The 25413-nt window shown below is 50.7% G+C and overlaps 2 protein-coding genes across 12 annotated transcripts in view; both read left to right on the top strand.

Moving 5' to 3' along the window:
- Window positions 1-454: 454 nt before the first annotated feature.
- On the top strand, window positions 455-6269 carry CDHR4 (cadherin related family member 4). The gene is made up of 19 exons (XM_086619301.1): window positions 455-512; window positions 951-1147; window positions 1219-1381; window positions 1462-1547; window positions 1676-1771; window positions 2225-2328; window positions 2401-2537; window positions 2616-2781; window positions 2874-3024; window positions 3199-3301; window positions 3555-3770; window positions 3851-3990; window positions 4072-4216; window positions 4287-4492; window positions 4559-4698; window positions 4792-4827; window positions 5872-5938; window positions 6038-6068; window positions 6214-6269. Exons 1-19 carry the CDS (start codon window positions 455-457, stop codon window positions 6267-6269), a joined length of 2298 nt encoding a protein of 765 aa, XP_086475427.1.
- Window positions 6270-7976: 1707 nt separating this feature from the next.
- IP6K1 (inositol hexakisphosphate kinase 1) overlaps window positions 7977-25413 on the top strand; it is a 38985-nt gene continuing 21548 nt past the window's right edge. For 2 of the 11 annotated variants that reach the window (XM_086618948.1, XM_086618960.1), the window contains exons 1-4: window positions 7977-8014; window positions 8524-8579; window positions 13096-13195; window positions 23207-23321. The gene's annotated coding sequence lies outside the window, so the exon portion shown is untranslated. Of the gene's footprint in view, window positions 8015-8212; window positions 8234-8523; window positions 8580-8776; window positions 8799-13095; window positions 13196-15114; window positions 15161-23206; window positions 23322-25413 lie in introns of those variants that run through there. The other 9 variants (XM_086618953.1, XM_086618952.1, XM_086618956.1 and 6 more) reach the window with 9 other exon arrangements.

Genomic DNA, 25413 nt, shown 5'->3' on the forward strand with positions numbered 1-25413 from the left:
TGGAGGCACCCGCGGTCCTCCCGAAATAGGTTCGAGTATTGGAGAGGGAACGGTGACCCCGGCCACGGTGCCCGCGCTCCGCCGGCGCTTATTAATTGGGAGCTAATAGCGCTTAATAGGGGTTCCGGGACAAGAGGCTCTGGTTTGCAAATGAAGGAGCAAGCACGGCCAGAAATTAACCTCCCAGCTAATTTTCCCGGTTCCCGAGCGTGCCGCGGCAACGAAACCCCGCGGAGCGTCGCTGCCCGCCTGCTCCGCACCGGCCCGGGCTGGCCCCGGGGGCGGCGAGGGGCTGCGAGGGGCGGCGTGCGGGAGCTGGGGGCACCGGGACCATGCTCTGTCCCTGTCCTGGGGCCAGGCTGGCAGCCACCGGTGGCCTGCGTGACGCTGGGCCGGGGTGGTGCCCGGCACCCCTGGCAACGGGCACTGGCTTGTCCCAAACAGCCGGCGAGCCATGGGCATGCACGGACGCCTCACCTTCCTCCTTCTCCTCCTCTGCCTCTGTGCCCCAGGTAGGCATTTCAGGTCGAGGGCATCCTTTGCCAGAACCTGAGTGGGGGACTACGGGGAGAGGGACAGGGGGTTGGCTTGTCCCCAGTTGCTCTCCTATGCCCGAGGCTGACACCAGGGTGGGCAGAGGGGTGGGCAGCTGCCTGGGCAGGGAGGGGGCATCCTTGGGGCATCTCTGGAGCATCACAGGGGCATCTCTGAGGCCTCCCCAGGGCACTGCGGGGGCACACCCGGCAGACTGGGGTGACACTCTCCTCTCCCCAGGGACCTTCGTCAGAGCGGCAGGTAAGAGCAGGGTGCCCTGGGCCCCATTGTGCCCGGCAGGGATAGCTGTGCCCACGTTGGTGCCCGGGTGTGGGAGCAGGGCTCCCTAGGCACAGCTGGGCAACTGCTGGTAGCACTGACCAGTAGCGAGGCCGGTCCCCGGGGTCTCCCGCCAGCCCTGCCTGACCTACCGCGTGTGGTCACCCTGAGCGAGGATGCAGTGCCGGGTGCCCGCGTGGCCGAGGTGACCGTGTCCTGCAGCAATGCAAGTGGCAGCCCCAACGTCACCCTGCACGGCATTGAGCCCGGCCACCCCTTCAACTCCATTGCTGTCGGTGCTGACCCTGCAGCTGCCACCACGTTTCGGGCAGAGGTGCGACTGGGGGACGGGGAGAGGGGCAGGAGCCCGTGGACACCCCGCTGAGCACCGTGACCCCGCTGCAGGTGACGCTGCGTGCCGGTGCAGAGCTCGATGCCCACCGGGTGAACCAGTACACCCTGACCCTGCGGGCAACTTGTCCCGGCGAGGATGAGGTGGAAGAGCGGCTCTTTGTCCGCGTGACGGCGGGGCAGGCGCTGCGCTGTGACACCCCCTTCGCCAGTGCGGGTAGGAGCCAGGGGGCACAGGGCAGCGGGAGCCACAGGTGCCAGCTGGCACTGGGCTCCCAAGGCTGTGCTGTGCTGCAGGAGGGGACGTGGTGCAGGTGCAGGCGGACGTGGCACCCCGGACGACCCTGTACGTGGTGCTGCCACAGCCACTTGGTGGGCTGACGGTGAGTTGCGGCTGTGCCAGGGGCCCGTGGCCCTCAAAAGCGGGAGCAGCCTTGGGGGTGGCAGAACCCTGGGTGTGGAGGGGAATATGGGGGTTCTCCCCCTCCTCCCACCACCCCTGTCCCTGCAGTTCAGGCTCCGAAACCATGACACACCACTCATGCTCACCCGCCGGGGCCTGGTGCTGGCGCCTGACGGTGGTTTCAACCCCAGCAAGGAGACTCAGGTGGGCAGCAGGATCCCTGGGCTGTCACTGCCACCTCCCAGCCCACCTGAGCTCAGCCCCTCGCTGGCTCTGCCTGCGGGAATCAGCAGCCTGCTCCTCTCATTGGACTCCCATCTGTCCCTGGTCCTGGGAGTGCTCCAGCCCTGTCCCCGTCCCCAATTCCATCCCCTCCTGCATCTCGAGTCCTGTCCATGTCCTCAGCCCTGTCCCTATTCCTGTCCCCATTCTGGTCTCCAGCTCATTCTCATCTCCATCTCCACCTCTCTTCCTGTTCCAAACCCTATTCTCATCCCTCTCCCCTCCCTTTTCCCGTCTCTGTCCCTGTTCCTGTTCCCATCCCATCTCTATTCCTGTCCCTCTCCCTATTACTATCCTCATCCCCATCCCTATCCCTGTCTCCATCACTGGTGCCACTCGGGGCTGTCCCACGGCCTCCCCGGTGCTGCCCCACAGACGTTTAGGCTGGAGATCGAGGTGACGGACCGCCACGGCCACAACTGCAGTGGGGCCGTGAGAGTGGAGGTGCTGCCATCACGCCGTCCCCGCGTCACCTTCCCGTGAGTGGGGCTGGGGCGGGCAGGGGGTGCTGGTGGCACCAGGCCATGCCACACTGCTTGCCTGTGCCGCAGCGAGCCGCAGCGGGCCGTGACAGTGCAAGAGGGCACGGGCCCCTTGGAAGTGGTCACGCAGGTCCATGCCAGCGGTGACAACGTCCGCTACGCCATCCTGGCTCCCACGGCGCCTGCGCTCTTCACCATCAATGAGAGTAAGCGGGGTGTCACGGGTCCCCAGGGCCGCCCTGTCCCCATTCCTGTGCCCAGCTTGTGACTGCCGTCTCCCACAGTGACGGGCGAGATCCGCAGCACCCGCCGGCTGGAGGTGGCCCGCGCATACCTCCTTGTCCAGGCTTACAACGCACTGCACCCCGCCGACCATGACACTGTCACGCTCAACATCACCGTGCAGGGGACAGACCGGCGAGCACTGAGCTGTGTCCCGGCCATCTCTGTGTATGGCTCGGGGGGAGTGAGGTGTGGGGAATGCTCTGCTGTGCTCGGGACATGGGAGACAGGGAGCTGAGCCCACCACCACGCCACTGCAGGTCCCAGGTGCCTGAGACGGTGTCCCCTGGCAGCACTCTGGACACACTGAGATGCACCGACCCTGCCGGTGCCAAGGGGCTCCTGAACTACACCCTCGAGGGACCTCCCATCTCCCTCTCCCGCTTCCACATGGAGGGGCCACGGCTGCAGGTGAGCGGAGCCCAGCAGGACAGCAGAGACCCTCTGACATGCGCTGTCATACTGGATCCTGGGATGGGGCTCCCCAGGGCTGTCGGTCTGCCCGGCCCGCGCCGCGCTCCCTCCTGCATCACAGCTCTGTGGGACACCCCGGCTCTGCCTGACCCCCTCGCCCTGGCTCAGCAGGTCAACACCACCCTGGACTATGACTCGGAGGCCGTGGCCACCATGGGCTTCCGGTTCACAGCCACCATTGTGGTGACGGCAGGAGGGCAACCCCCACAGAGTAGTGAGTGCCTGTGTCCCTGGGGTGCCCAGGGGGGTGGTGCAATGGGGAAGGTCATGGAAGAGGTGGGAAAAGCCCCTTCTTGACCCCAAAAATGGCAGGTTGTAAAGGAAACATTTCTCTGCTGCCCCAGAGATGCCCACCCTGGGGATGGTGCCACTGTCCCCGTTTCCCCATCCTGTCCAGGGCAGCATGCCCAGCCTGTTGTGGGCTGTGGAGTGGTGCTGGTGCGGCTGAGCCGTGGTGTGCTGTGCAGCCCGTGTGCCCGTGCTCGTGACGGTGACGCCTGTCAATGAGTTCACACCTGTGTGCCCCAACGGTGCCACCTTCACCGTGCCAGAGACGGCGGCTTTCGGCAGCGCTGTGGGGCGTGTGGCCGGCACCGACCGTGACTACCCACCAGACAGCCTCGAGTACAGCCTGGACGGGGGCCCCAGCTCCACGCAGCCCTTCTCCATTGACACACATACCGGTGAGATCCCAGCCTCTTCCCCAGCCCCCACCGCACCCCGCGGCACCCATGGGTGCCCAGCATCTTGAGCTGCCCTGCAGGCGAGATCCGCGTGGCGGGACCCCTCGACTCCCAGCGGCAGAAGAGCTACAGGCTGACGGTGCGGCTGACAGACACCCGCAACGACCTGGACCCGACAAAGCGGCGGAGCCGCCTGTGCGACGTGGCTGTGCGTGTGCAGGTATGGGCACCAGCCCGGCGGGTGAAACATGGTGGGTGCGAGCACTATGGGTGCCATATTGCCTCCCCCCACTCCCGGCAGGCCGTGCCAAACCAGGCGCCTGTGTGCACCCCCGAGGTGCAGGAGCTGCATATCACAGCTGGGTTGGGCAGCCGCCAGCCTGTCACTCGCCTGGCGTGCCAGGGCAGCCCTGATAGCACCACGCTGGCATACACCATCGCTGGAGGTGAGTGGCCAAGCCACAGCACAACCAGCCCCTCGCTGTGGTGCGTCACTGAGCAGATCGTCTCGCCCAGGCAATGAGGACGGGCGCTTTCGGCTGGAGGGGAACAACCTCTTCTACCTCCCTGATGACCTACCAGAGCCCCGCACTTTCGTGCTGCTGGTGGAGGTGTGGGGTGGCCCGGATACCCCTCGCCGCAGCACCGTGGTGGCACTGGTGGTGCATGTCACCCCCCGGAGCACTCTGGTGCCACCCACCACCACCACCATCCAGCACACGGTGAGCTTCAGGGTCCATCAGGCCCCCCGCCCTTTGCACGTCCCCCTCACCCCACTGCCTCTGCAGATGCTGCGGAAGGAGCCGCTGGTCGTCACGCGGACGGAGGCAGTGTGGCACCCACCGGCCTGGTTCGTGGCCGTGATGACCATCTCCGGTGCCCTGCTGCTGGCTGCCCTGGGGTGTGTAGCCTGGAGCCTGCTGTGCAGGTGAGCTCCAGCCCCACAGTATGGCACAGCATGGTATGGCCCGGCACAGCAAGCGAGGCCGGGGCTCACAGCTGCCTTCTGCTCCTCCTGCAGCAACCGAGATACTGGCAAGCTGCTCCTGGGCAAGAGGTGGGTGTTGAACGGTCGGCAGCAAGAGGCAGCTGTGCATGTTGGCACAGGCTCCCACAACGTCTTTGCAGGCAACTGGGGATACTCAGGATGTGGAGGGGGTGTTTAACATGCCCTATGTTTGGCTGTGGGTCACTGCGCTGGGGAGCCATCTCTGCCCCAGGGTGAGGGCGCAGCACTGATGGGAGCCATGGGTACAGAGATGGTGATTTGGCTGGGGAACAGCCATATTGGTGGCTGGGGCAGGGCAGGATGGCACAGTGCTGGCATTGCTGCCTGCCGCAGGGCTGGGTCCTGATGCCAGGGCTGGGGCCACTGCGGCTCATCAGGGGAGCCCCGATTTGCCAGGGAAGGCACCCCGGGAGGAGGTGAGCAGGCTGCGCACCCCCCGGGAACATGAAGCAGGGGTGAGAGATGGCGCAAGGGAGATCCTGAGGAAGCACTGGAGCTGACCCAGCCTGCGCTGGGCATCTGCGCCGCAAGGAGGAGGTGTGCAAGACTGCGGGTAGGATAACAGCCATCTCTGGCAATGTAACCACCCCAGGGTGGCACAGAGCTGGATCCACGTTCATTGGTGAGATTGGGGACATAGTGCTTGATGGTACTACGGCTGTAGCGTCCATGAAAGGGAGAAGGCTCGGGTTCAGCCCTCATGGGCAGCACTGGCAGCAGGGGGGCTCCAAGACTGCAGCTCCGCTAGCACAGCATCCTCTGAGCACAACAACGGTGTGCACTGGCACGTGAAGGAACAAGCCAGCATGCTGACAGACTAGCTTGCCGCTCTTGGGCATCACTGAAACATGTTGGTGCTTGGGGAAGCATAGCCCCCACTGTAGTCGCCTTCGGCACCCAGGGCTGTGCCAGGGACATATGGACTGGTGAAGGAGACAGTCAGGTAGGTGGAAATCAGCCAGGCAACAAGCTCGACGGGGCACAGCCAGCGGTGCAAAGCCTGACTGGTGACCTGCTCCTGGCAGCATCCCTCTCAGGGTGGAGGCTGGGGGCTCGTCACCAACGGTGTACCCTCCCCTCTCCCCTTCACAGCTCCTGGGATTTGGCAGAGCAGAGGGTAGGCAAAGAGGAGCGAGGCCACCCCCACACTGGCAGCCCAGTAAGTGTGTGCCATGGTGGCGAGGGCGGACACCCTGCCAGGGGCGTGGGCGGGCACCCTGGGGCCCTCAGAACCCTCTCCTATCTCTCCTCCGCACAGGGGCAGTTCGATGGCCGTGCCCAGGACCCCCGTGAGTGCCCTGTCCCATGGCCCCTGCAGCCTCAGGCTGTGTCCCATCTGACAGAGGGAACGGGGTAACGGGAGAGATGGGCCCTGGGCAGCAACGCCCAGGCAGCACCCACGGGGCGAGGGCTGAGTGCTGCCTCTCATCTCAGGGACCGGCAGGGACTATCTCTTCAACAGCGTGACTGGGGCACGACGCTGGATCTGAGCAGCTTAGGCTGGCCAGGGACTTCCCACGTCCCACAGCTCCCCACAGGCTGCGCTGGGCAGAGCACCAGGCACTGGCAGACACCTGGCGCGGCCCTTGGGCTTAGGAAGGGGAGGGGATCCCTCCTCCGTGGCCGAACTTCCGAACTTGCTGCCCACAGGGTGCAGCCAGCCCCTGAGCTGCCCTGGCCGGTGTGGACCCAATAAACAGTGTCAGAGATTGCACCCACTGCTGTGATTGCCGTGGGGAGTGCCGCGAGCGAGCAGTCACGCTGGTGGCTGTCCTGGTGTGGCGGTCATTGGCATCACCTCCAGTCAGGGATGGTGGGAGGCAGAACCCGGGACCTGGATGGCAGTTACAGCAGCACTGTCACTGGGCTGGGATCGGCACTGCAAAAAATGTGTCGAGAGCTTTGGCAGGGTCTGCTCCGGTCACGGCAGCTTCTCCATAGGCTCTGGATGTCACCTAGCCGGGGCAGTCATCCACAGAGACGTGATCTGGTGCAAGAAAACTCAACCACAGTTAATTCTGAGAAACTTCTGCCCCGTGTCCCACGTCCCCCTCGAGTTCTCCCTGGCTCCAGCACTCCCAGGCGCAAACGGGTGGGACGAGCAGCCGATGGCGGAGGGGCCAAGTTCCTTAATTGGGAAGAAAAGTGAATTAGCGTGCGCGCAGGTGAGCGCAACGTGCCGTGGGAGAGTTGGCAGGGCCCGGCGAGCGGGCGGGAGCGCTTTGAAGGAGTCAGTCAGCGCGGGGAGGTGGGAAACCGGTTATTTGAATTTCAAAGGAGCGCCACGGGACGTGTCCCTGGCAGCTCCCAGGGAAACGGAGCGCTGGCGGGATAAGAGGAAAGAGACTAATCTGGGGAGTAGGCGGCTACAAGGAAGGAAGGGGAAGGAGAAATTTCACAGCGGAGCGGGATCCCCTTGCCCTGAGCCCATAGGAACTGTGACTGTTCGGGAATCAAACCTTTTATTGGACCGGATCGGTGTGTGAACACGTTGCAGGCGCGGCTCCGAGGAGCTGTCTGAGGCCGGGCTGCAGCGGGGGGCGCCGGCTTTCGCGGGGATAACCCCACGGGATGCACCGCACCGAGCGGGCCGTGCCACTACACCCGAGGCCCCGGGGGAAGGCGGATGCGGCGGGCAGAGGCGGGAGACTTGTCTCCGAGCCCGGCCTCCGGCCTGGGCCAAGCGGACCCGGACCCGGACCCGGACCCGGACCCAGACTCGGACCCGGACCCGGTCCCGGTCCCGGTGCCGCATCCCCGCCACGGCCGCCCGCGCGCTCCGGCGGCGCGCCGCCGCGCCCGGGCAGGGCCCGCAGCCCGCGGCTGGCGTGCCCATTGGCCGAGCGCCCCCCTGGGGGTAGCCAATGAGGCGGCGCAGCCCGCGGGGAGGCGGGGCACCGGAGGGCGTCACGTGTGCCTAACGTGCGCGGCTATCCGGAGGCAGGCCACGCACGGAATGGGGCGGAGCGGCCCTGCGTTTGAGTGACGGAGGTTTTGGCCTATCAGCGCTTCCGAAGCGCCCCCGGTGGGCGGAGTTTAGCTTTGCATTGCCGCAATAGGCCGTGGGGCGGGCTTTGGACGGCGCGGTTGCTATGACGGCCGGCATAGGAGCTCCGCCCCGTCGGCTGCCGCCATCTTGTTGTTGATTCGAACGGCAGGGAGCGGGCGGCGGGGAGCGGCGGCGCTGGGGGCTCGGTGTCGCCAGCCCCCGGCTGGGCAGGCAGGGCCGGCCCCGGTGAGCCACAGCGGGCGGGGGCCCGGGGAAGGCTGAGGGGCGGGAGCGCTCAGCCGGGCGCTCTGCCGTGAGGGGAAGGAGAGAGAACCGGGCGCGCTGCCGTGAAGGGAGGGAGGGGAGAACCGGGCGCGGCCCCGTGGGGGGAATGGGAGAGGGCAGAGCCCGGCGCGGTCCGACTGAGGAGGGCGACAGCCAGGCGCGGCCTCGTGAAGCGCCGGGGTGAGGTGGAGGACCGAGCGCGGTGCCGGGGCGGGGGGAGCAGGGACGGACCCGCGGTGGGAGGGAATCCAGGCGCGCTCCCGTGCGGAGGGGAGGGGGCAGCCAGGCGCGTGCTCGTGTTTGCGGGATGAGACGCGGGTGCTTCCCGGTCCGGGGCACAGCTGGGGCGGGAGGGCCGTGCCCCGGCGCGGGGAGCGCGCTGGGAGCGGGCTGAGCGAGGCGCGGTGCCGGGCAGGGCCGGGCTGCTGCCGCCCGGCGAGCTGATCCCGCTGTGCCCTTCCCTTCCGCAGGAGCAGCGCGCAGGGAGCAACTCGGCGAACCGCGGTGGTAACATGAAACCAACATGGTGAGGAAGCTGGTGGGGTCGGGGGCTTTTCCTGCGCCCCGAGTGCTGTCGCCCCTGCGGAGGAGGGGGGTGGGCAGGCTCTGGTGGTGCTGGCTGCCCCAGTGGTTACTGGAAGATGCCCGGCGGTCCCTGGAGGCGGATGTGCTCATGGGTCTGCAGACCTGGACCGCAACCAACAACCTTCCCCGGGGTTTTCAAGTAGGGCTTGGATTAGAAGAGGTAGCACCAACTCCTTTTTAGTTTTCAACTGCTCTGAATTTAAACTGGTGCCAGGCTCAGTGTCCCTCCATCTTAAAGCTCTGAATCAGCAAGGCCCCCATTTTTCTTTCCAGCACTGTGCTTTAGTATGCGCTGCCTTTCTCCCTTCAGCCCATGTTGTTTCTGCTCCATCTGCTTTTCCTCCCTTCAGGTTCACCTGGCTTAACTTGGTATTCAGAGCTTCCAAAGCTGGGTTCTGAGATTGGCCTTCACTAAAGAAGCGCTGAATGGTGCCAGAGTAATGTGGGCTTGGGTCTCTGTTCATTCTTAATGTAATATTTGTGTAGTCAGTAGGCCTGTTTGTGTAAACTTAGTTGGTAGCTTGTCTCACAGAATAATATACTACTATGTCTTGTGCAAGTCTGAACTGTCATCTGCAGCTGGTACACTGACCTGTGTCCATACAGTCAGATTTTTGATGGAGAAAAATAGTGTATTCTTGTTATATGACACTGAACTAAGACTTTGATTTCCTTTTTACAGAAATTCTGTCAGGAGCTTGGAAGTGTTTTAGAATTAGATATATCAGTTACTAGATGTTGTCACTATAACCCTAAATAGGCCTATTAGGGACATCCCAATCCTGTGTAACAGTTCCTTGTTATTGAAATTGAGAAATATTTTTCTGTGGCCAGGTTAGTTTAGCACTGACCTCAGGTAAGTGCTTCGTTTTGCAGCTAGAAGGAAGGTGGTAGGTTTTGAGAAGAATATGCGTGAACTCTGTATATAGCAAGATAATACTGAGTCGCAGTTTCAGCTGTGTAAAACTCTTGTTTGTCAATGTTTTGAATTGTCCTAATGTTATTTTTCTCCTGATAGCATTAGGGAGTGTTTCTTACCCTCCCCAGCTTTTTCAGCACAACCATTTCCAGGTGCGTGGGTGAACAGTGTGTGCTGTCCTGGTTACAGCCTGTTAGGTGGATCTGAAGTGTTCTTTTCATGGCCTTGCCTTTGTTCCCAGTCTGATAAGGATTTTTGGGACAGAGGAGGTTATCTTTGGCTCCTTGAGAGGGAAGTTGATGTTTACGAGGTCATTACTGTGGGAATCTCAAATGACCACAGGAGTGGTAGGGCCCTTTTCTGAACAGTGTGTGTGTCTTTCCTAGGTTAGTTTCTACTCTGGTTATCCACTTCTGCATGTTTCTTACATAGAAGAAGAGCAAGTGAGCAAGTTGAGATGAGAAAGGGGACGGTTTCCAGGATCGACTTCCAGTCACCAGGAGTTTTGGTTGTGCCTCCTGCCGTGTGTAGCTTCACAGTCACATTAAGCTCATCTAAGTATAGACTGCAGCCAACAGGAGGTTCTTGTCCTGTCGCTGGTGCCAGCTGGGGTGTTTGTGCAGGTGGGAGTGAGAGTTCCCTGACTTATGAACTGATAAAACTGAAGACAAACTGGCTTTTTTTTTTCCCCTCCCCAGCTTTGTGGGTGCTTAAGTGATTTTACTGATGCAAGAGTAATGGTGCGAACAGGGGACTGGTGGTGGAATGGAGTCTTACTCTTGTTCAGGGTAACCTGCACTGTGACTGCGAAACAGTGCAACAATGTATTTTTATACATTAATTTGGTTATATAAAGTTACAACTTTTAAATACATATTTACATATATTTAAAAACTGAAAGGAATAGTAGCGTCCATGCTTCTTTCCAGCTGCTTTTGTAAATAGTGCCATGGTGTGCTTCATCATCAGGATGGCAGTGCTGGGCACACTCTTATAAAAATATTCTAGAAAGCAAAATTAGATGTGCTTTGGAATCCCCTCTCGTGGCAGATTGTGTAAGTCAACTGACTTGCAAGTGATTCTTATTGCGTTGCACGTAGAGAGAAGTCAAGGTTAGAATAGCAAGTGCTCAGAGGTCGAAAAGTGCCCAGGCTGAAGTAGTACCTGCACCCTTAATCAGTTAATTAGCCTTCTGAACAAGCATTATGACTACTTCTTAATCATGCAGTTACATGCTATTCTCATCCCCTCTGAGCTGCCTAGTTTGTTTCTTCTCTCCTTCCCTCCCCCATGTGTGGAGGTTATTCATTTTGGTTAGAATTATCAAATTCTGAAAATGGGACCTGAAATCCCTGAAATGGGATTCTGAAATTGAGCTTGACTTGTGCGAGATGACGAGCCCTGTACAAGCTTGGAGCTGTGTGTTCACCACCTGCTTAGAGGACACAGCCTCTTTGGTTCAATGGGTTACCAGTGACCCAAAAATAAAAGGGTTTGATCTTTTTAGATGTCAGTTTTTAGTTCGTTTGTCTGTGTCTAAAGGTTGTCATGGATCTGGTGAGCTCTGACTGGCACACTGGGGTATGGGGTGGCACTGTCTTGTGGTTTCCATTGGGGTGAGAAATGTAGGTGATGAGTTCGCAGTTGAATATTCACAGCCTGTGTTCTAGAGGAGGTATGTTTCTCCCATCTGTGTTTGAAATGCAGATACTGAAGTAATAGAAAATCTGACAGGGGCCTGGTTTGGGCCATTACTTGGCCATTGCATTGTAACCCTGGCACTTCACTTGCTGCCATTGGATTCCTCCAGTCTGCTCCATCAGGAATTAGCTCGGGTCATGTTTGAGACGTGTGTCACAGTCGAGTGTTGATGCTGGGATTTCTAGTCTCAGAAGTTAGTATTGCCAGAATACCGCAGCCTGATCTGTTTACTCTTGCATTTGACAGTGCCACACCGTCAGTCTTGGTGCTGGGCAGGGTTTAGATTTGAACTTGACTCGCAGAGTTTGTGTATGGCAGCTCAGTAGAGCTGTGGCTCTGGGCTTGCTTGTTTATATAAATGTGACTTGCCTGGGAACAACTGCTTTTATTTCTGACTTCTCAGTCTTTGAGAAGCAACATATCAAAAAGAAGCCTAGTAAATACAAGGAGGTCCCTAGTGAGCTCTGAAATGGGTGAGCTAGAGAAAAAGAGTGAAAGAAAAGAAGAAAATGCAACAGAAACCTCTGCAAGAATCACGTCAAATGTTTGTATTACTTGCTGTAAACTGAAGGAACCCTTCAGATGTACAGAGGAGCAGCTAGCAGTCTCCCTCTTTTATATTCCTGATGTGACAGGAATGCAGAGAAGGGTGCTGGCGAGTGTTTAACCTCAGGTTTGTTGCTGCTGTCGTAGGGGTGGTGGGGGAGGAAGAGGAAGTGTTTGTGCATGGCTGCTTGGTTTCTGTTTTGCAGGCATCGCCTGTACGCAGTGCTTGTGCTGTTCTGATGTGGCAGCAGCTGTTATTTTTGGCTTTCCCAGTGTGCTGTTCGGGTAGATGTACTTTCTAATAGACGCAGTTGTCTTAATTGGTGCGTTGGGGTGGCCTGTGCTTCCTATAGAGTCCCTGTTGGTGCAAACTACTCTGCAGGTAGTGCTAAGGTAAAAGTCATTTGCCTTCATTTATTTCTGTAGGCTCCTCTGTATGCGTTTTGAGTGGCGTTAACTATGTATAAAAAACAAGCTTCTGTAAGGTGTCTTTTATTTTGCATAACCCCTGTCAGTATGTGGTCAGTTTTGTTCCCGACAAATGGCTTTGTCCCCTTCTCTGGGAGCAAAGGAATAGACTTTGCTATTATAGGGCGCCTCTCTATCTGTATAACGATATCCATGACAGTTAACATTGGTGCAATTGTTTCTGTTCAAAAATAACATGGGCATAGCTACCGTAATTACATTAGTAGACCATCTATGTCAACCCAATTTGATAAAAGCAGTAAAAAAGGTTACGAGATGTAACGTGCCTATCCTGGTAGGATGTTGCTACATGTGGTTGAGAGCTCCAATAGATAAGCGGTCTCTGATTTAGCTTTTGTAGTTGGAAAGGTCATCTCCTCCACCAGCTGTCTTGCTGCTTTGCTGAATGCTACCTCGCTTGTGTTAGGTCCTGCAGTGGTGCCTGTTCAGCTGCCATGGTTTAATACCCGATGCTTCGACCTTTCTTCGTCAGTACCCCTCAGTGTCTCGTCAGCCAGGCCTGATGAGGGCATGCGTCCTGTTTCGCTCCACCTGCTGGCTGGTAATCTCCAGCTGAGGGATGGAGGAGGTGGTGGGGGGCAGCGGTCCCCGCAGCCTCGGTGGTACATTTGGTAAGGAGCATCTATCAGAGTCCAGAGGAATGGGTGAGAGCGTTTGCATCCTGAAAGGAGCTCGCTGTGAATTCTGGTCCCAGACTCGAGGGAAAGTGTGCTCTCAAAAGTTCTGAATCGATGAGCGAGTAAAGATATAAATAAAAGCTAATTTAGCACTTGCTAACTCATTTCCATACAACATCTTCCAGGCTGACTGGCTTCTGGCATCCTGCTCCCTCTTGATTGTGAGAGGTTGGCTTCGTATTTCAGTGACTGCTCAACCAAGAGAGCTTGGGTGACATCTCTAAGGTAACTTTTTTCTGTTTTGTCCAAAAAACATGTGCAGCCACCTTAAACACCATGCAAAGAGAAATAAGCTGCTTGCTTTTTACCTCTCACTTTGTAGTTTTACCCTTCAAGTAAGTATATGTAGATATGATTTATGGGAGGTATGCTCTCACTATTGAAGGATGCTACGAGAATGCTCAGGTAAGTGCACTAGAACAGAGTGAAAAGCTCAGTCCTGTTTTATGTTTGTTAACTTTAATCAAATTAGTGTCGGTTCTTTGTAATAGAACTAATCTTCTGAGATTTGGAGGCGAACTCTTATGCTCTAGCAGTTGTGGCCATTTAGATGGCTGAATTGCAGCTGAATTACCTTACAATGACTTCAGACTCTATCATCGTCTGGTTTTAATTTTTTGCTTTCTATTACAAAGTTAGTTTGCTGAAAGGTGATAGGTTGACTTGGTAGTCTTCCAGGCTGAAAGAGATTATTTCATGCTTTTCTAAATTGGGAAGAAAGTCTGGCATACCCATTTCCCTCCAGTTCTTTATCAACAAAAATATGACTCAGTAGTTGTACCTGTGGTATGAGTGTTTGTTTGCCAGCAGATGACCTCGTTTTCTTGAGACACCACGTGTTTAAATAGTGGCTGTGTCGCACAGTTCATGTTTCTGGTGGGGAGGCCCCTGAGCTGTGCGACTAATGGTCTTTGCTGGTTTGGAGTGCAACAGGTAATGCCCAAAGATGCTGAGCTCCATGACTGTCTTCCTGGGGTAGGGAGGGGAGAGGTGGGGTATCTTCTCGGCAGAGGATGCTCCAGTGTCTTTGTTGCAGCTGACTTAAGTGCTGATCTAAAGATGAACTATTTTATAGGTCGTATATTCTGCTGTGATGTTTATCTTCCCCTCCCCGTAGTCCTAAGATGAGCTGCATTTTCCCGTTTTTTAAATGGCCGGAGTGGGTTTTTGCAAAATATCATGTAATATTTAATTTGGATTAGCATTGTCCACTGTTGGTATCAAAGTATTGCCAAACATTTCAAAAAGTGAGTTTGGAAGTCTTAGGCACAAGAAGATAGGGCTGACTGTTTGTTCTGTGTCCTTTGACAGTACTGCCTAAGCAGCTTAAGCACGTGTGGGGAGGCAGTCATGATCTCATTAGAGCTAACTATAGGCGATAAGCAGCTTTGAGCACCAAAATCAGTGCACCAGTGAATGCAGATGTCAGTGAGTTATTTAAAGCAGGAAGGATTTGGGAGAGAAGCCTAGGGGGCCGCGTAGTCCTGTGTCCTAGTCAGTGACTGAATCAAACCAAAGAATAATTTCAATGAAAATGTTGGGGCTATTGTAGAAGATGATGGATATCATTGCGTTCTCGTGTTGGTTTGAGTACTGTTGTGGATTGTAAGTAGAACTGGTAAAATCTTGGAGCTTTGGAAGGCCCTCGCAACACTTGCTGCCTAGTGGAAGGTATATTTCACTTTTCCAAACTGGTCTGTGTGTAAAGCTACATGGCAGATCTGAGGAAGGTATACCTGTCAGATTCACGGGAGTTGACTCTCTCATCCCACAAATGTGGGGCAGGGGGAAGACCTTTTAACTTCAGTCTTTTAAGTCTGTCCCCAAAAGATTGTTAAAGCAGTCTGGAGCTCAGTTTGTGTTGAAACGCTACATACGCAGGGTTTTTTAGATAGTTTCTTAAACACTCCCACACTTCCTACAGTAAAACCCACATGAGGTTAATCTTGAATATGCAGATGTTGCTTAAATTAAATGTGACCGTATACAAAATGATTATGGATACTCTCAGTTTTGCAAATATGGGAATGGTTTGCTTTGCTTCCCTTTTTGACCAAGTATTGTGTTTTTTCTTATGCCATGCAAGTGGTGTTTTCTTTGAGTACAAATCTTCTTTATGTAATTGAGATCCTAATTTTTTGCAGTTCTTACCACAAGTGTTGACCTGAATACACTTATTAAAATTTGAAGGTAAGCTATATCTGAACCAGTAAGCGTTATCAGGCATGCTTTAGCATCTTTTATTTTTGCAGAACTGAGAGGAAAACCTCTAACTCCCTTAGTCAGACTGAATAAATACTGCTGTTTTGCACCATGCGGAATCTCGAAGTTTTCACTCTTTCTTCTTCAGGTGCTATGCATGCTCGTGTTTTTTTTCCTATAATAGCAGCACTTGGGGTTTCTGTTTTTTCCCCTTAATTATTCTTAGCTTTAGTTAGGTAAGATAGCAGATGTTTCTGTTCCTGTGGTCTGTTCATTAGTTATGTGGCATCCTTAGGACTGGCACTTCCGTATGTATTTCAGCAGTTGAGAATACAGTGGACCTATTGAAAACTTGGTTCACCTAATAACAAAAACCAGCCATGTTAAAAATTAATTCTGATTCATAAATGCAGCTTGACTCAAATATTCTTAGTTAAAATAGTTAAGGGTATTATATCATTCTCCAACCAAAGGTAAAACAAGCTCTTTATTCACTGCAGTTGAAATATATTCCTAAAACCTGGCAATTAAAGGTTATAAGTTAGATTGTGAAGTGTTTCCAAACTTTGTGTTTTTGTACTTTGTTCTATTGTGACATGACAACCAGAAGAAAATTCAAAACCTTTTAAAAATTCTGATAAGGTCAGTGTCTTGCAGTAGTGAGCTTGGCAGGTTGACGCTTCCGTGAGTGCAAAGCAGTTTCTATTGTTTCAGGTTTGCCATCGTTTGCAGTTTTCTTACGATCTTCAAAGAAGAGAACTGTGTGTTATTTTCTACCCGTGGTGGTTGTTAGTTTGTGTCTCTCAGTCAGAGGGGGGTACGCTTCTGGCACCTGTTACACGCTGTATTGAACTGGAGAAGAAAATAAGAGTAAGTTTGCTTTCCCTAGCTATATGTGACCCCATGATGTATTGTAACCCCGATGGCTGTGAGAATACATCTGATTTGGCAGACTGATGTTTTGTAGAAGCTGCAGCATGGTGTTCCAGTATCTTTAGAGTAATTTAAGGTGTGGAAAAGTCAAGGTAGCTTTTATACACCTGAGACAGACCTGCTATTAAAAGCAAACTTGGTACAGTCTGTGTGTCTTACAAATGAATGTGTGCTGTGCTTTTTTAGCATATGAAGCAAAAGTAATGTATTCATTTATATATATGCAGGTGTTGCACTTTAATAATTAGACACAAGCCAATTTGACAGATCAAGTTTAACAAATTATTTTCTTTTTGCTTTGGCTTTACAGCTCTGTTACTTAGCCAGTGGCCTCAGTCTTAAGTGGCACTCTAGAAAGCCTGTTGGAAAGAGCTTTGAGCTCTACTTCAGCAGCTTAACATTTAGATAAGATTTTGGAAATTTGTGACCTGTGGAGTGTTTACAAGAACTTGTTTGCAACTGCTGCAGTGAATAAGTTAAATATAGGCTTCGTTTGTCTGATTCTTCATTTGAGAAGGAGGAGTTTCTCATTTCGAACCTTCAGAACAGAACTGGCTGGTGTCATGGAGTATTCAGAGATGCCTGATGTCTGGTGTCATGGTATAAGGAGAGTAAAAATGAAGATTTGGAGTGTTAAAGGTCCCTTTCCTTTGGAAGGAGCTTAAGAAATACAGTAGGATGAATTGTGTTCAGGCATCTAGGAGCTCCCTTCTCCTTGGATATTTCTTTTTGCAAAGCCAAAGTTCCATTGGATCCTTTGGAAGTGTGAGCCTTTATGCTAGAAAAAGGCACCAAAGGATGGCATTGCTGGCTCCCGGTCTCGTAAAATGATCTTGCAGACGTTTTTAAATGCTAAGTTTTAGTTTTTGCTCTTGAAAATGCATAGCATCTTGCCAGGCTTGAAGCTGTGACTAGCCATCCGATTTGTGTATCTTCTGAGGAGATGGCCTCAGGTTCAGATTGCCTTTCATTTTTCTCTCAAGTGTTTGGGGGCACCTCTGTTAATTCTTTGCCCTTTACCTTCCAGAGCATACTGCAAGCCACAAAACACCCCCTGAAGTATTTTAACAGCTTTAAGATTTTCAGTATGAGCGATGGAGAGTCTTGCAGGTTATGCCGATCCCCAGAAGAGTAACAGGATAACAAAAGGCCCAAATCAAAATCCCTTCCATGACTCTGAATTGTCACGTATGTTTTGCCATATTGGATTTTTTTAACGTCTCAAGGGATGTGAGAGGATCCTTGTATGAAATTCCCTTCAAACGAGGTCTTCTACCTTAGCTTTAAGGGCCATCAGATACTGTGTCATATATTTTACTGAAGTACTAGCTTACTGCACTGTCTTGTCTAAAATATGTTTGTTATGACAGAAACTTTATTTCCTAGTCAAAAACCTCAAAAACAAATGATGCACTTCATCCGTGTATTTCCATGGAGTTGCTTACTTTCTTGCAGCACCTGCATTGAGGTTTTTTTTTTTCCCTAACACAGAGCTCAGATTTTTCTCTTTCTTTCTCCTCTCTGTGTTTTTGTTTGGGTTGTGTTTTTTTTTTTTTTTTTTCCTGTGAGTTGACCCTACAAGAGAATGTGCTGTATAAGAGAATGTACCTTTGTTTGGTATTTTCTCATAGAAAAAATCACAATGAAGAAATGAAGGAAGTGGGGAAGTTATACCTCATGTTTTCTTGCCTGTGACCCTTAAGGGTCATCTGTTTAGGAAAATTAAACTGATATCAAGTAGGGGGCATGGATTTGCAACGTGATTATGTGGCTTTAACTCCCTGTGGATGTGCTTATAAGGTCATTTCTGCTGCAAATGCTTGGGACAGCTGCATTAATCAACATGTTCATCCTTGCCTGGTGCAGCTCTGCCAGTGGAATCCCTTAAAGTAGATACGGTTACAGTGGTAAAACCACACTTTTAAAATAAAGCTTGTTTTGCTGGGGGTATCGAGAAGGTAGACAGTGATGCGAGTGCTTTTTTTGGTCATTGTGACTAGCACTTGAGCTATCAGCGCTCTTTCCAAGGGAAGAAGGATTAGCTAGAAAAGTAGGGCCTCAAAATATGTCTTTTCCAGCTGAATTATTTTTTTTATCAGCAGTGTAAAAATAGGAGTTGCAGTGGGAGAGGAGCACATCCTCCATGAGTTGGTCTAATAAAAGAGTTTTTACCTGTCTCTACAAGTGGTGCTATATTTATTCCAGAATGGGCATCCACTTGGCATCGCAGGGCAACCTGCGGTTCCCTTTTCTCCTACAAGAAGTTAAACTGTGTCCTGAGCATCTGTATAATCTAGAGTACTGTGCATCTGACTGCCTTGGATTTCTCTGCCTCTCTGATCTTTTTCAGATGGTTAAGAAAGCCTCGAATTTTGTTTAATATCAGTGTCTTGGAACTACATTAGCAAAAGAAACCACTAGATAACAGCTGCTCCTCGTGCTTTTGGCACATGAATTTGTTTACCAGGGCGAAGTGAATTTGTTTGGGTGATCTTGCTTTTATGCTCTGAAGTCTTTCTGCGGAACTGATGTGCTCCTCAATTGTCCTTTTCCGTTTCTGCCATTTGAGCAGAGAAGTTGCTAAAGGAAGTTGCTAAAGGGTTTGGTTCTTCAGCCAAACACAGCACCGCGTTCACTTGAAAGAGGTGCCCTGATTTAAGTCTGTATTAACAAACTCAGTTCAGTTGTTGACGGTCTGGGACGCAAATTCTTAAAATCTCGAGCATTTAATTATCAGGTGAGACTAAGTTGAAATGGAGTACAAGGGGATGATGGAAAATAAAATTATCACTGAACTGCAGTCTTTTCAAAACAGTGTACAGATAGTTTGTGTGACTGTCCTGCTGTTCCTTTCTGAAATGCTGTTTTGCTGATGGCTGAAGTACACCAGGGCTGAATGGTTTGACCAAGATCACTGAAACATTCAGTGGAAGCTTAGAACCAGTAGCCCGTTCCTAGTTCTCTGCTTTCCATTTGGGTGACCTCAGATAGGTCATGATTATCTAAAGGATCTCTTAACCAAATCAACTGAGCACTTTGCTGACCTATTAAGCTTCAGCAGAGAGATGTAGGAATTGCTGTTATTTCCCCTGACTTTAAATGTTTCAGCAGCGTTCAGACAAAAGCTGGGCTGTCCAGTAAAACCACATGATGCTGTTTGGGACGTGCCAAATGTAAGTGTTGTCAGCTTCTTCATGTAGAAAAAGGCAAGTGCAGCTGAAGCAAAATGTTTGTTCAGCTTTATCTTCACAGTAAGACAGAGAAAGAGAAAACCTTACTGCATGTGCCCCTCCATTCACTCTCAAACTCAGTTCTGACTGCTGAAACGCCTTGGTATATCTCTGCCTGCATATGTGAGAATAAAGTCCTCTTGGGTAAATAAATTCCAGATCGCGTAAGGCTGTGAAGCTTACTGTTACTGCCTTGCTGTCCGAGGAGGGGTAGGTGGAGCTTATGCAGGCAGTGTACTAAAGTCAGGGTATTAATCTTTTTGTTCAAAGCTGCTGTTTGTGTATCACCTGCAGTTTTGGCAGAGCTTCCTCAGGTCAGGATGCCGCTCTGATGTGGGCTGGTGGTGGCGAGAGGCAGAGAGGTAGAACCCACGCCATGGCTAAGTGTACATTTTGTTTCTGGCCACAAGTGAGAAGGTGGGTGTAGTACTGGTGGTTGCTTGTTTGGATCTTAAGCTCATTCTCTTCTGAACAGCATGAGTTGTACTGAATGGGCATTGCTACAGACTTCTTGAAGGCAGAGATCCTGTAGTCCTCAGTTCCTTCAAGAGAGCCAGTTGCTTGGAATCCCTTTATCTAACACTGTTCGTTTCCGTATAATTAATTCTCAGACAGTTCAGAAAAAGGGCAATGTATAGATCTGAGGAGGAGATGGATCAGAGTGGTGTCACAGCCCACAGCACATCATAGGAATTGTAAAGCTGCTTTACAGTGAACTTGAAGGGAACCAAATTAAATGCTGGTTTTGAAAGGCCTTAAGGGTGAGATTAGCTTGCTTATGATGGTTCTTCACGGCAAGTTTATGTTTAGCTTTGATGCATAACCCTGAGTTGATAGATTTAAATCTAGACGTTGTCCTAATTCCTAGGAAACAAAACATTTGCGCTGCTTCCTGAGTACTGGAGCCAGCTTCTGCTCCTTACCAGCTGGCTTTGCAAAGGGAGGGGAGAGCATGGAACGTGTCGTTGCTCACAATGTGCTTTTTGGATAGAGTTCCTGGATCTCTGCTGCAGGATCAGTCTCTTCAAAATGGGAAACATTTCTCTTCACGGATCCTAAATGGCTGCTTAACAATAGCCATGCTCCATTCCTTTGGAAATTCCCTTCTCCTTGTGACAACTGGGAAATGTGGGGTCTTTGCTTAGTTTTCCTCCTCAGCAGCCTGCATGCAGAGCAGAGACAAAGGAAAAGTGTTCGAATATCTTAAGTTTTCTGAGTAGCAGAGTATTGCAGGACTGCACTCTGCAGGTGAAGAGGAAAGTGCAACTTTTTTTTTTTTTTTTTCATTTTGCAGTGTTAAAAAAAACAAACCATGCAGACAAACAGTAGCACAATGTTTTCCTTGTTAGCAGTGGTAGGAAGAGGCAGGTAGGAAAATTTTTCTCTTCTGGCCGTAGTGAGGTCTGTTTGTTGTTTTGCATTTAAGATCTCAAGATAAATTATGTGGGGTGGCAAATCACTGCAAAAGGATTTTTGCTTAAGTCAGGTCTCAGTCAGCAGCTTAATAGAATGTGGTTTCCGTAACGTGGGGAGAAGGTTTATGAGCAGTTAATGCATATCATGCAAGTTTTACTGTAGTAGCTATATTTATTTTTTTAAAATTTATTTTGGGGAAGTAAGTAGTGGAGATACTGGGTAAAGGACAGGGAATCTGCATTGCACATCTGCATCGTGACCTGAGAAGTGAATCGGCTTAGTCATAACAGTTGAGCTGTAGCAAATTGTCAGGCCATTTTCTGGCAGGCGTGAGTTTCTGTCAGTAGCTTCAGTGTATGGGTAAAGAAAATCCAGTTTGTATCCATCTCTGCTGCTGAAGGAAATGTGCTTAATAATATCCGTGTCTCTGCTGAAGGGACTCCTGCTTGAAGCACAAGCTCTTTCTGGTTTTCTTTTGGTCGTTTGCCCAAGTAAACAACTTTATCGTTGGAAATAGATTTCAAATCCACCTCATTCCCAGAAGAGGGCAGGGGAGACTTGCGAGTTCTGGAGTCTGATAAAACGCACTTTTGTTTGCTCGTGTTACGCTTCCGCGCTGGCCGTCAGGCACAGCAGGCGCTGCCGTCGCGTTGGCAGCGCGAGCGTGGTGCGACGAGGCGCCTGCTCGGTGCCAGAAGCCTGCAGCAGTGACCTGGGCTGCGAGCGTCTTCGGTCCTTTGCTTCTCCTTTCTCTTGGAGAGCATTAGGACAGCTTCCAGTTTTCTCCTGCCGTTCCCCCTCGTCTGATACACTGGGATATTATGCATGTGAAAACCATGAGAATACGCAGTCACCATAAAGCGTTTCATTTTCTATCCCCAGAGCAGTGTGGCTAGTTGGCATCTAACTGAGTAAAAATCTTAGTTCCTTATTCCATCGTCTAGATTTTTCTTGTTAGTTAAAGCTGAAAGGAAGCTTCTCCTTGAAACTTTCTTAGGGATTTCGAGGAGGGCCTAGGTTTGCTCTTTACAGAGCAGACTTCCCTTTGCTAAATTCGCTCAGCCTGGCCAACAGTGGGAGGTTTTTTTGCCAAACATTTTAGAAATGGGGTCATGCGACTCTCCAGCAAGTTGGTTTTGCATCCTGCAAAGAGACCTGTGGTTTCTTTGACAACCTGGAATGCAGACAGAACAAACTCAGCTCTGTTAGTCTGCATTTCTGTTTGAATTGTGGAAACAGCTGCTTTCTCTCAGGGCAGTGCTTATTACAACATCCCTGATAGTTATGAAGTAGCTTCTACCTCTGCATCAGCAGTAAAAGGCTAAACGAAGACTGCTGAATGAGGTGGCTGAATGAGTGATGGTTGGCACAGACTTGTTTGAGGTATTCAGTGCCTTTTATGCCCAAGTCTCCAGTGGTAAGGTCTCCTGGATCCCTGTGTTTAGAGGCAGGGTTCAAAGAGGAAACAGCAATCGGAATCAAATGAAAACAGAGATTACTTAAGAGAATTTGAGCCATGTGAGTCCACGGGACCGACCTGATGGGCTGCACCCAAAGGTGCTGAGCTGTGTGTGTCATAGTGATGCCAGTCTCAGTCATCTTGGAAAGGTCAGAGGTGCTGGGATGTCTCCCATCGCTTGACAAAGGCAAATGTTGCCCTTGTCTTCAAAATAGGCCCAAAGGATAAGCCAGGGAGCTACAGGCCGCTCAGCGTGACTTCAGTCATGGGTCAGGTCCTTTTGGTACATCTTTCTGAACATGTGAAGGAATGTGACTGAGGACAGTCAGTATGGATTTACCAAAGTTGTGTCTGACCCACCTCATTGTCTTCTGTGACAAAATAATCGGATTTGTGGATGAGGAAGAGCACCAGAGGCCATTTAGCTTAAGTTTACCGAGTGTTTTGATACTCTCTCCCACTATTCTTGTATGCAAGTTGGGACATTACAGTCTGGATGGGTGGAGTATGAATTCAAGCCCATCAGGGAATTCTGAAGAGTACATGAGATCAAGATGATGATTCATAGAGAGAGCTCTTTCCACACAGGAGGAGGCTAGCTTCTGAAAGTAGGCTTTTAATCAGTCTGTTTTCCTTGTGAACGTCATTCTTTGCCATAATGTGATAAGAACGGATGGAAGACAGTATTTAAGAGACTGTCTGGCTGAAATTCATCAGTCTTGTGTATTATCAGTGTAGAAGATTAATCTGTTTTTTCTTGGATGGAGGGTGGGGATTGACATAAATGTTCTTCAAGATTACCTTGTTTTGTTTTTCCCTCAGTCATATGTGTCTATGTGATAGCCACTGAACTACGGTTAAGTACAATACATGGCAGTTTTGGAGATTTTTAGTCATCCTTGAATTAAACTGCCAAGGAGGATGCGTGTGTGGAATGCTGAGAGGTTAGTTTGTAAAGAAGAAAAACAGTCACTCAAAATATAATTTCCTTTTCAGCAGGTTACAGCCTCTTTGGGTTTGACCGACTTTCGAGTGTGAAAGGTGAGCTGGAGAATTTCCGTCAGTCCAGATCTGCCGTGTACTTTGATTTCTCTTCAGTGTTCCTAAAATGGTAGGGATAATCTTTTTGGGATTACCAATCTGGAAAGAATACAGTTTCATTAGAGCTGGGCAGGCTTTGGTATATCTGCTTGTGCCCAAGGAACTGTAATTGCAAAATTCAGTATATGATGCTTGCCTCGAGATTTTTGTCCTTTCTGTTATTGCTGATACTGCCTTGGTGCAGCCAGTGGTACACTTTGGCATCAGGAATTCAGTTTATCTCGTGTGGTAGTGTGCTAAATTAAGGTGCCAGTTATGAGCAAAGAGGTTAATGGTCTTACATAACGTTTGTCTTGAGGTTTTTTGTCACTGCAGAATTAAAAATAGCAATTAGAAGTTCCGTTTTGTCCTAGTTGAGGATTTTTCTGTGGAAGTCAGTTATCTGCAGCAACTGAATTTTTTTATCAAAGCTGTTTTTTTCTGTTTTAAAAGCCTTATCATTCAAAAGTTGAGAACAGATACTAAAAATTCAAGTTCACTGCAAGCTGCTTATGTTTGTCTTTCAGTTAGTGGTCTCTTGGAAAGTTGTAGCTCACTCTTGTTTTATCAAAATTATTTAAGGAATGTAATTTGAGCTCCTTTGCACTTACAGCTTTTGTAATAATTCTTCATGGGTTTAGCTCCTTGTGGCTTTTGTGCTTCTGTGGTTAACCCTGTAGCTTCTCTTTACAGTTGTTATTATTAAAGCTCTTAACTTCACTTAGCTGTTGCACTGTGTCGTCTGAAACAGCCAGAACTGTGGAGTGTTCTTACAGATGCATCTGAGAAGATCTGTTGTGTTAGCGACTTTTTTTTTTCAGTCTTCTGAGAACACTTTACCATTTGTCCCAAATTGGAACTGACTATCCATTGGAATTAGCTCGTATATGTGTCTAATCTCATCCTAAATCTCCATCCATGGAAATTCTGTGTCCTTGCTGGCAACGTGTTCCTGCCTGTTAAGGTTTCTCTTCGTGTCTAGTCTTTGCAGTTTTCATGACTGTGGAATTCATGATGCATTTTAACTTGGATTACTTTATGAAGGTAAAAAGCATATGTTCACCTGCATGACAGCATAGATTGCTTCACATCTGTGCGCTGTTAAGTGACAAGGGAAATGATTCCTGATTACTGTTGTCTAGGGATCATTCAGGACTTGCTTCATAGACTCCATTCAGAAATGTCCAAATGATGTCTTGGTGGAAGGTGCAAAACCCAAAAGAACGGGGGAAAATTTGTCAAATTCTTGGTTACTTGTGTCTATGAAAAACAAAGATTTATGTAATTTAATTTGCTGCAGTCTGCTCCTTAGCTTTCCATTTGAGATGCCAGTGTGTTCTTGCAGAGCGTTGCTGCTTGTTTCTTGAAAATATACCTGGGCTTAGTGCTTGCTGAGACTCTCTGGTTTGGTACATGAGCTGTGGAACTGGGAACCCCATTCTCTAGACTTGCCCTAACTTTTTAGCATATGACGATCTCCCATTTTCAGTTGTTCCTTGATGGTGTCTTCTTCCAAGGGTAGCTGGTAGCCAACATGTGCAAATAAGCTGAATTGGCGTTTGAGCAGGGAAGGACTAGGCAGACCTGCAGCTGGGCGCGTGGCAGCCACACCGCAGAGTCCCCACCAGCTACCACTGGCTGTGGCTTCCCCTGCTTGCGTTAGAGGTTCCGTTTGAAGTCCTGATCTTTGAGCAGTGACCTTATAAATTCCTCTGATATCCCTCTGCTGATAGGAACGAAGAGACAAGACATAGTGTTAATGTGTAATATCAGTGAGCCAGTAGCTGAGCAGAGGTCTCCCAAGGGAAGGATTCATAATCCTCTTAAGGAGAGGCGAGTCAAAGAGGCTTTGGGAGGTCACCTTTTGCGGGGTCAGAAACAGTCCCTGCGTGAAGCTCTGCCTCTTTGTGAACAGTTTATTTCCCTCTTTCATGTTTCATCTCTCAGCAGTGGAAAATAGATCTCGATGAATCCTGCAAGAGCCTTGACCTCTGTAAAACTCCTACTGCCTCAGGTTTGCACAAGCAGAGACTACCTGCCAGAAGACAGATGTGTGTCTATGGGTTGATAATCTTATGTGACAGCATTATGAAGCCTTACTCTTACAGATACTACTCTATTAC

The sequence above is a fragment of the Tauraco erythrolophus genome, chromosome 12, assembly GCF_009769465.1.
Source record: "Tauraco erythrolophus isolate bTauEry1 chromosome 12, bTauEry1.pri, whole genome shotgun sequence".
NCBI lineage: Eukaryota > Metazoa > Chordata > Aves > Musophagiformes > Musophagidae > Tauraco > Tauraco erythrolophus.

What these genes read in the sequence shown, in the direction of transcription:
- CDHR4 (XM_086619301.1), top strand. Translation starts at nt 455, where the DNA reads ATGGGCATGCACGGACGCCTCACCTTCCTCCTTCTCCTCCTCTGCCTC. An exon ending in TGGAGGGGCCACGGCTGCAG is followed by an intron (nt 3,025 to 3,198) that starts GTGAGCGGAGCC and finishes CTGGCTCAGCAG; the next exon opens with GTCAACACCACCCTGGACTA. An exon ending in CCACCACCATCCAGCACACG is followed by an intron (nt 4,493 to 4,558) that starts GTGAGCTTCAGG and finishes CTGCCTCTGCAG; the next exon opens with ATGCTGCGGAAGGAGCCGCT.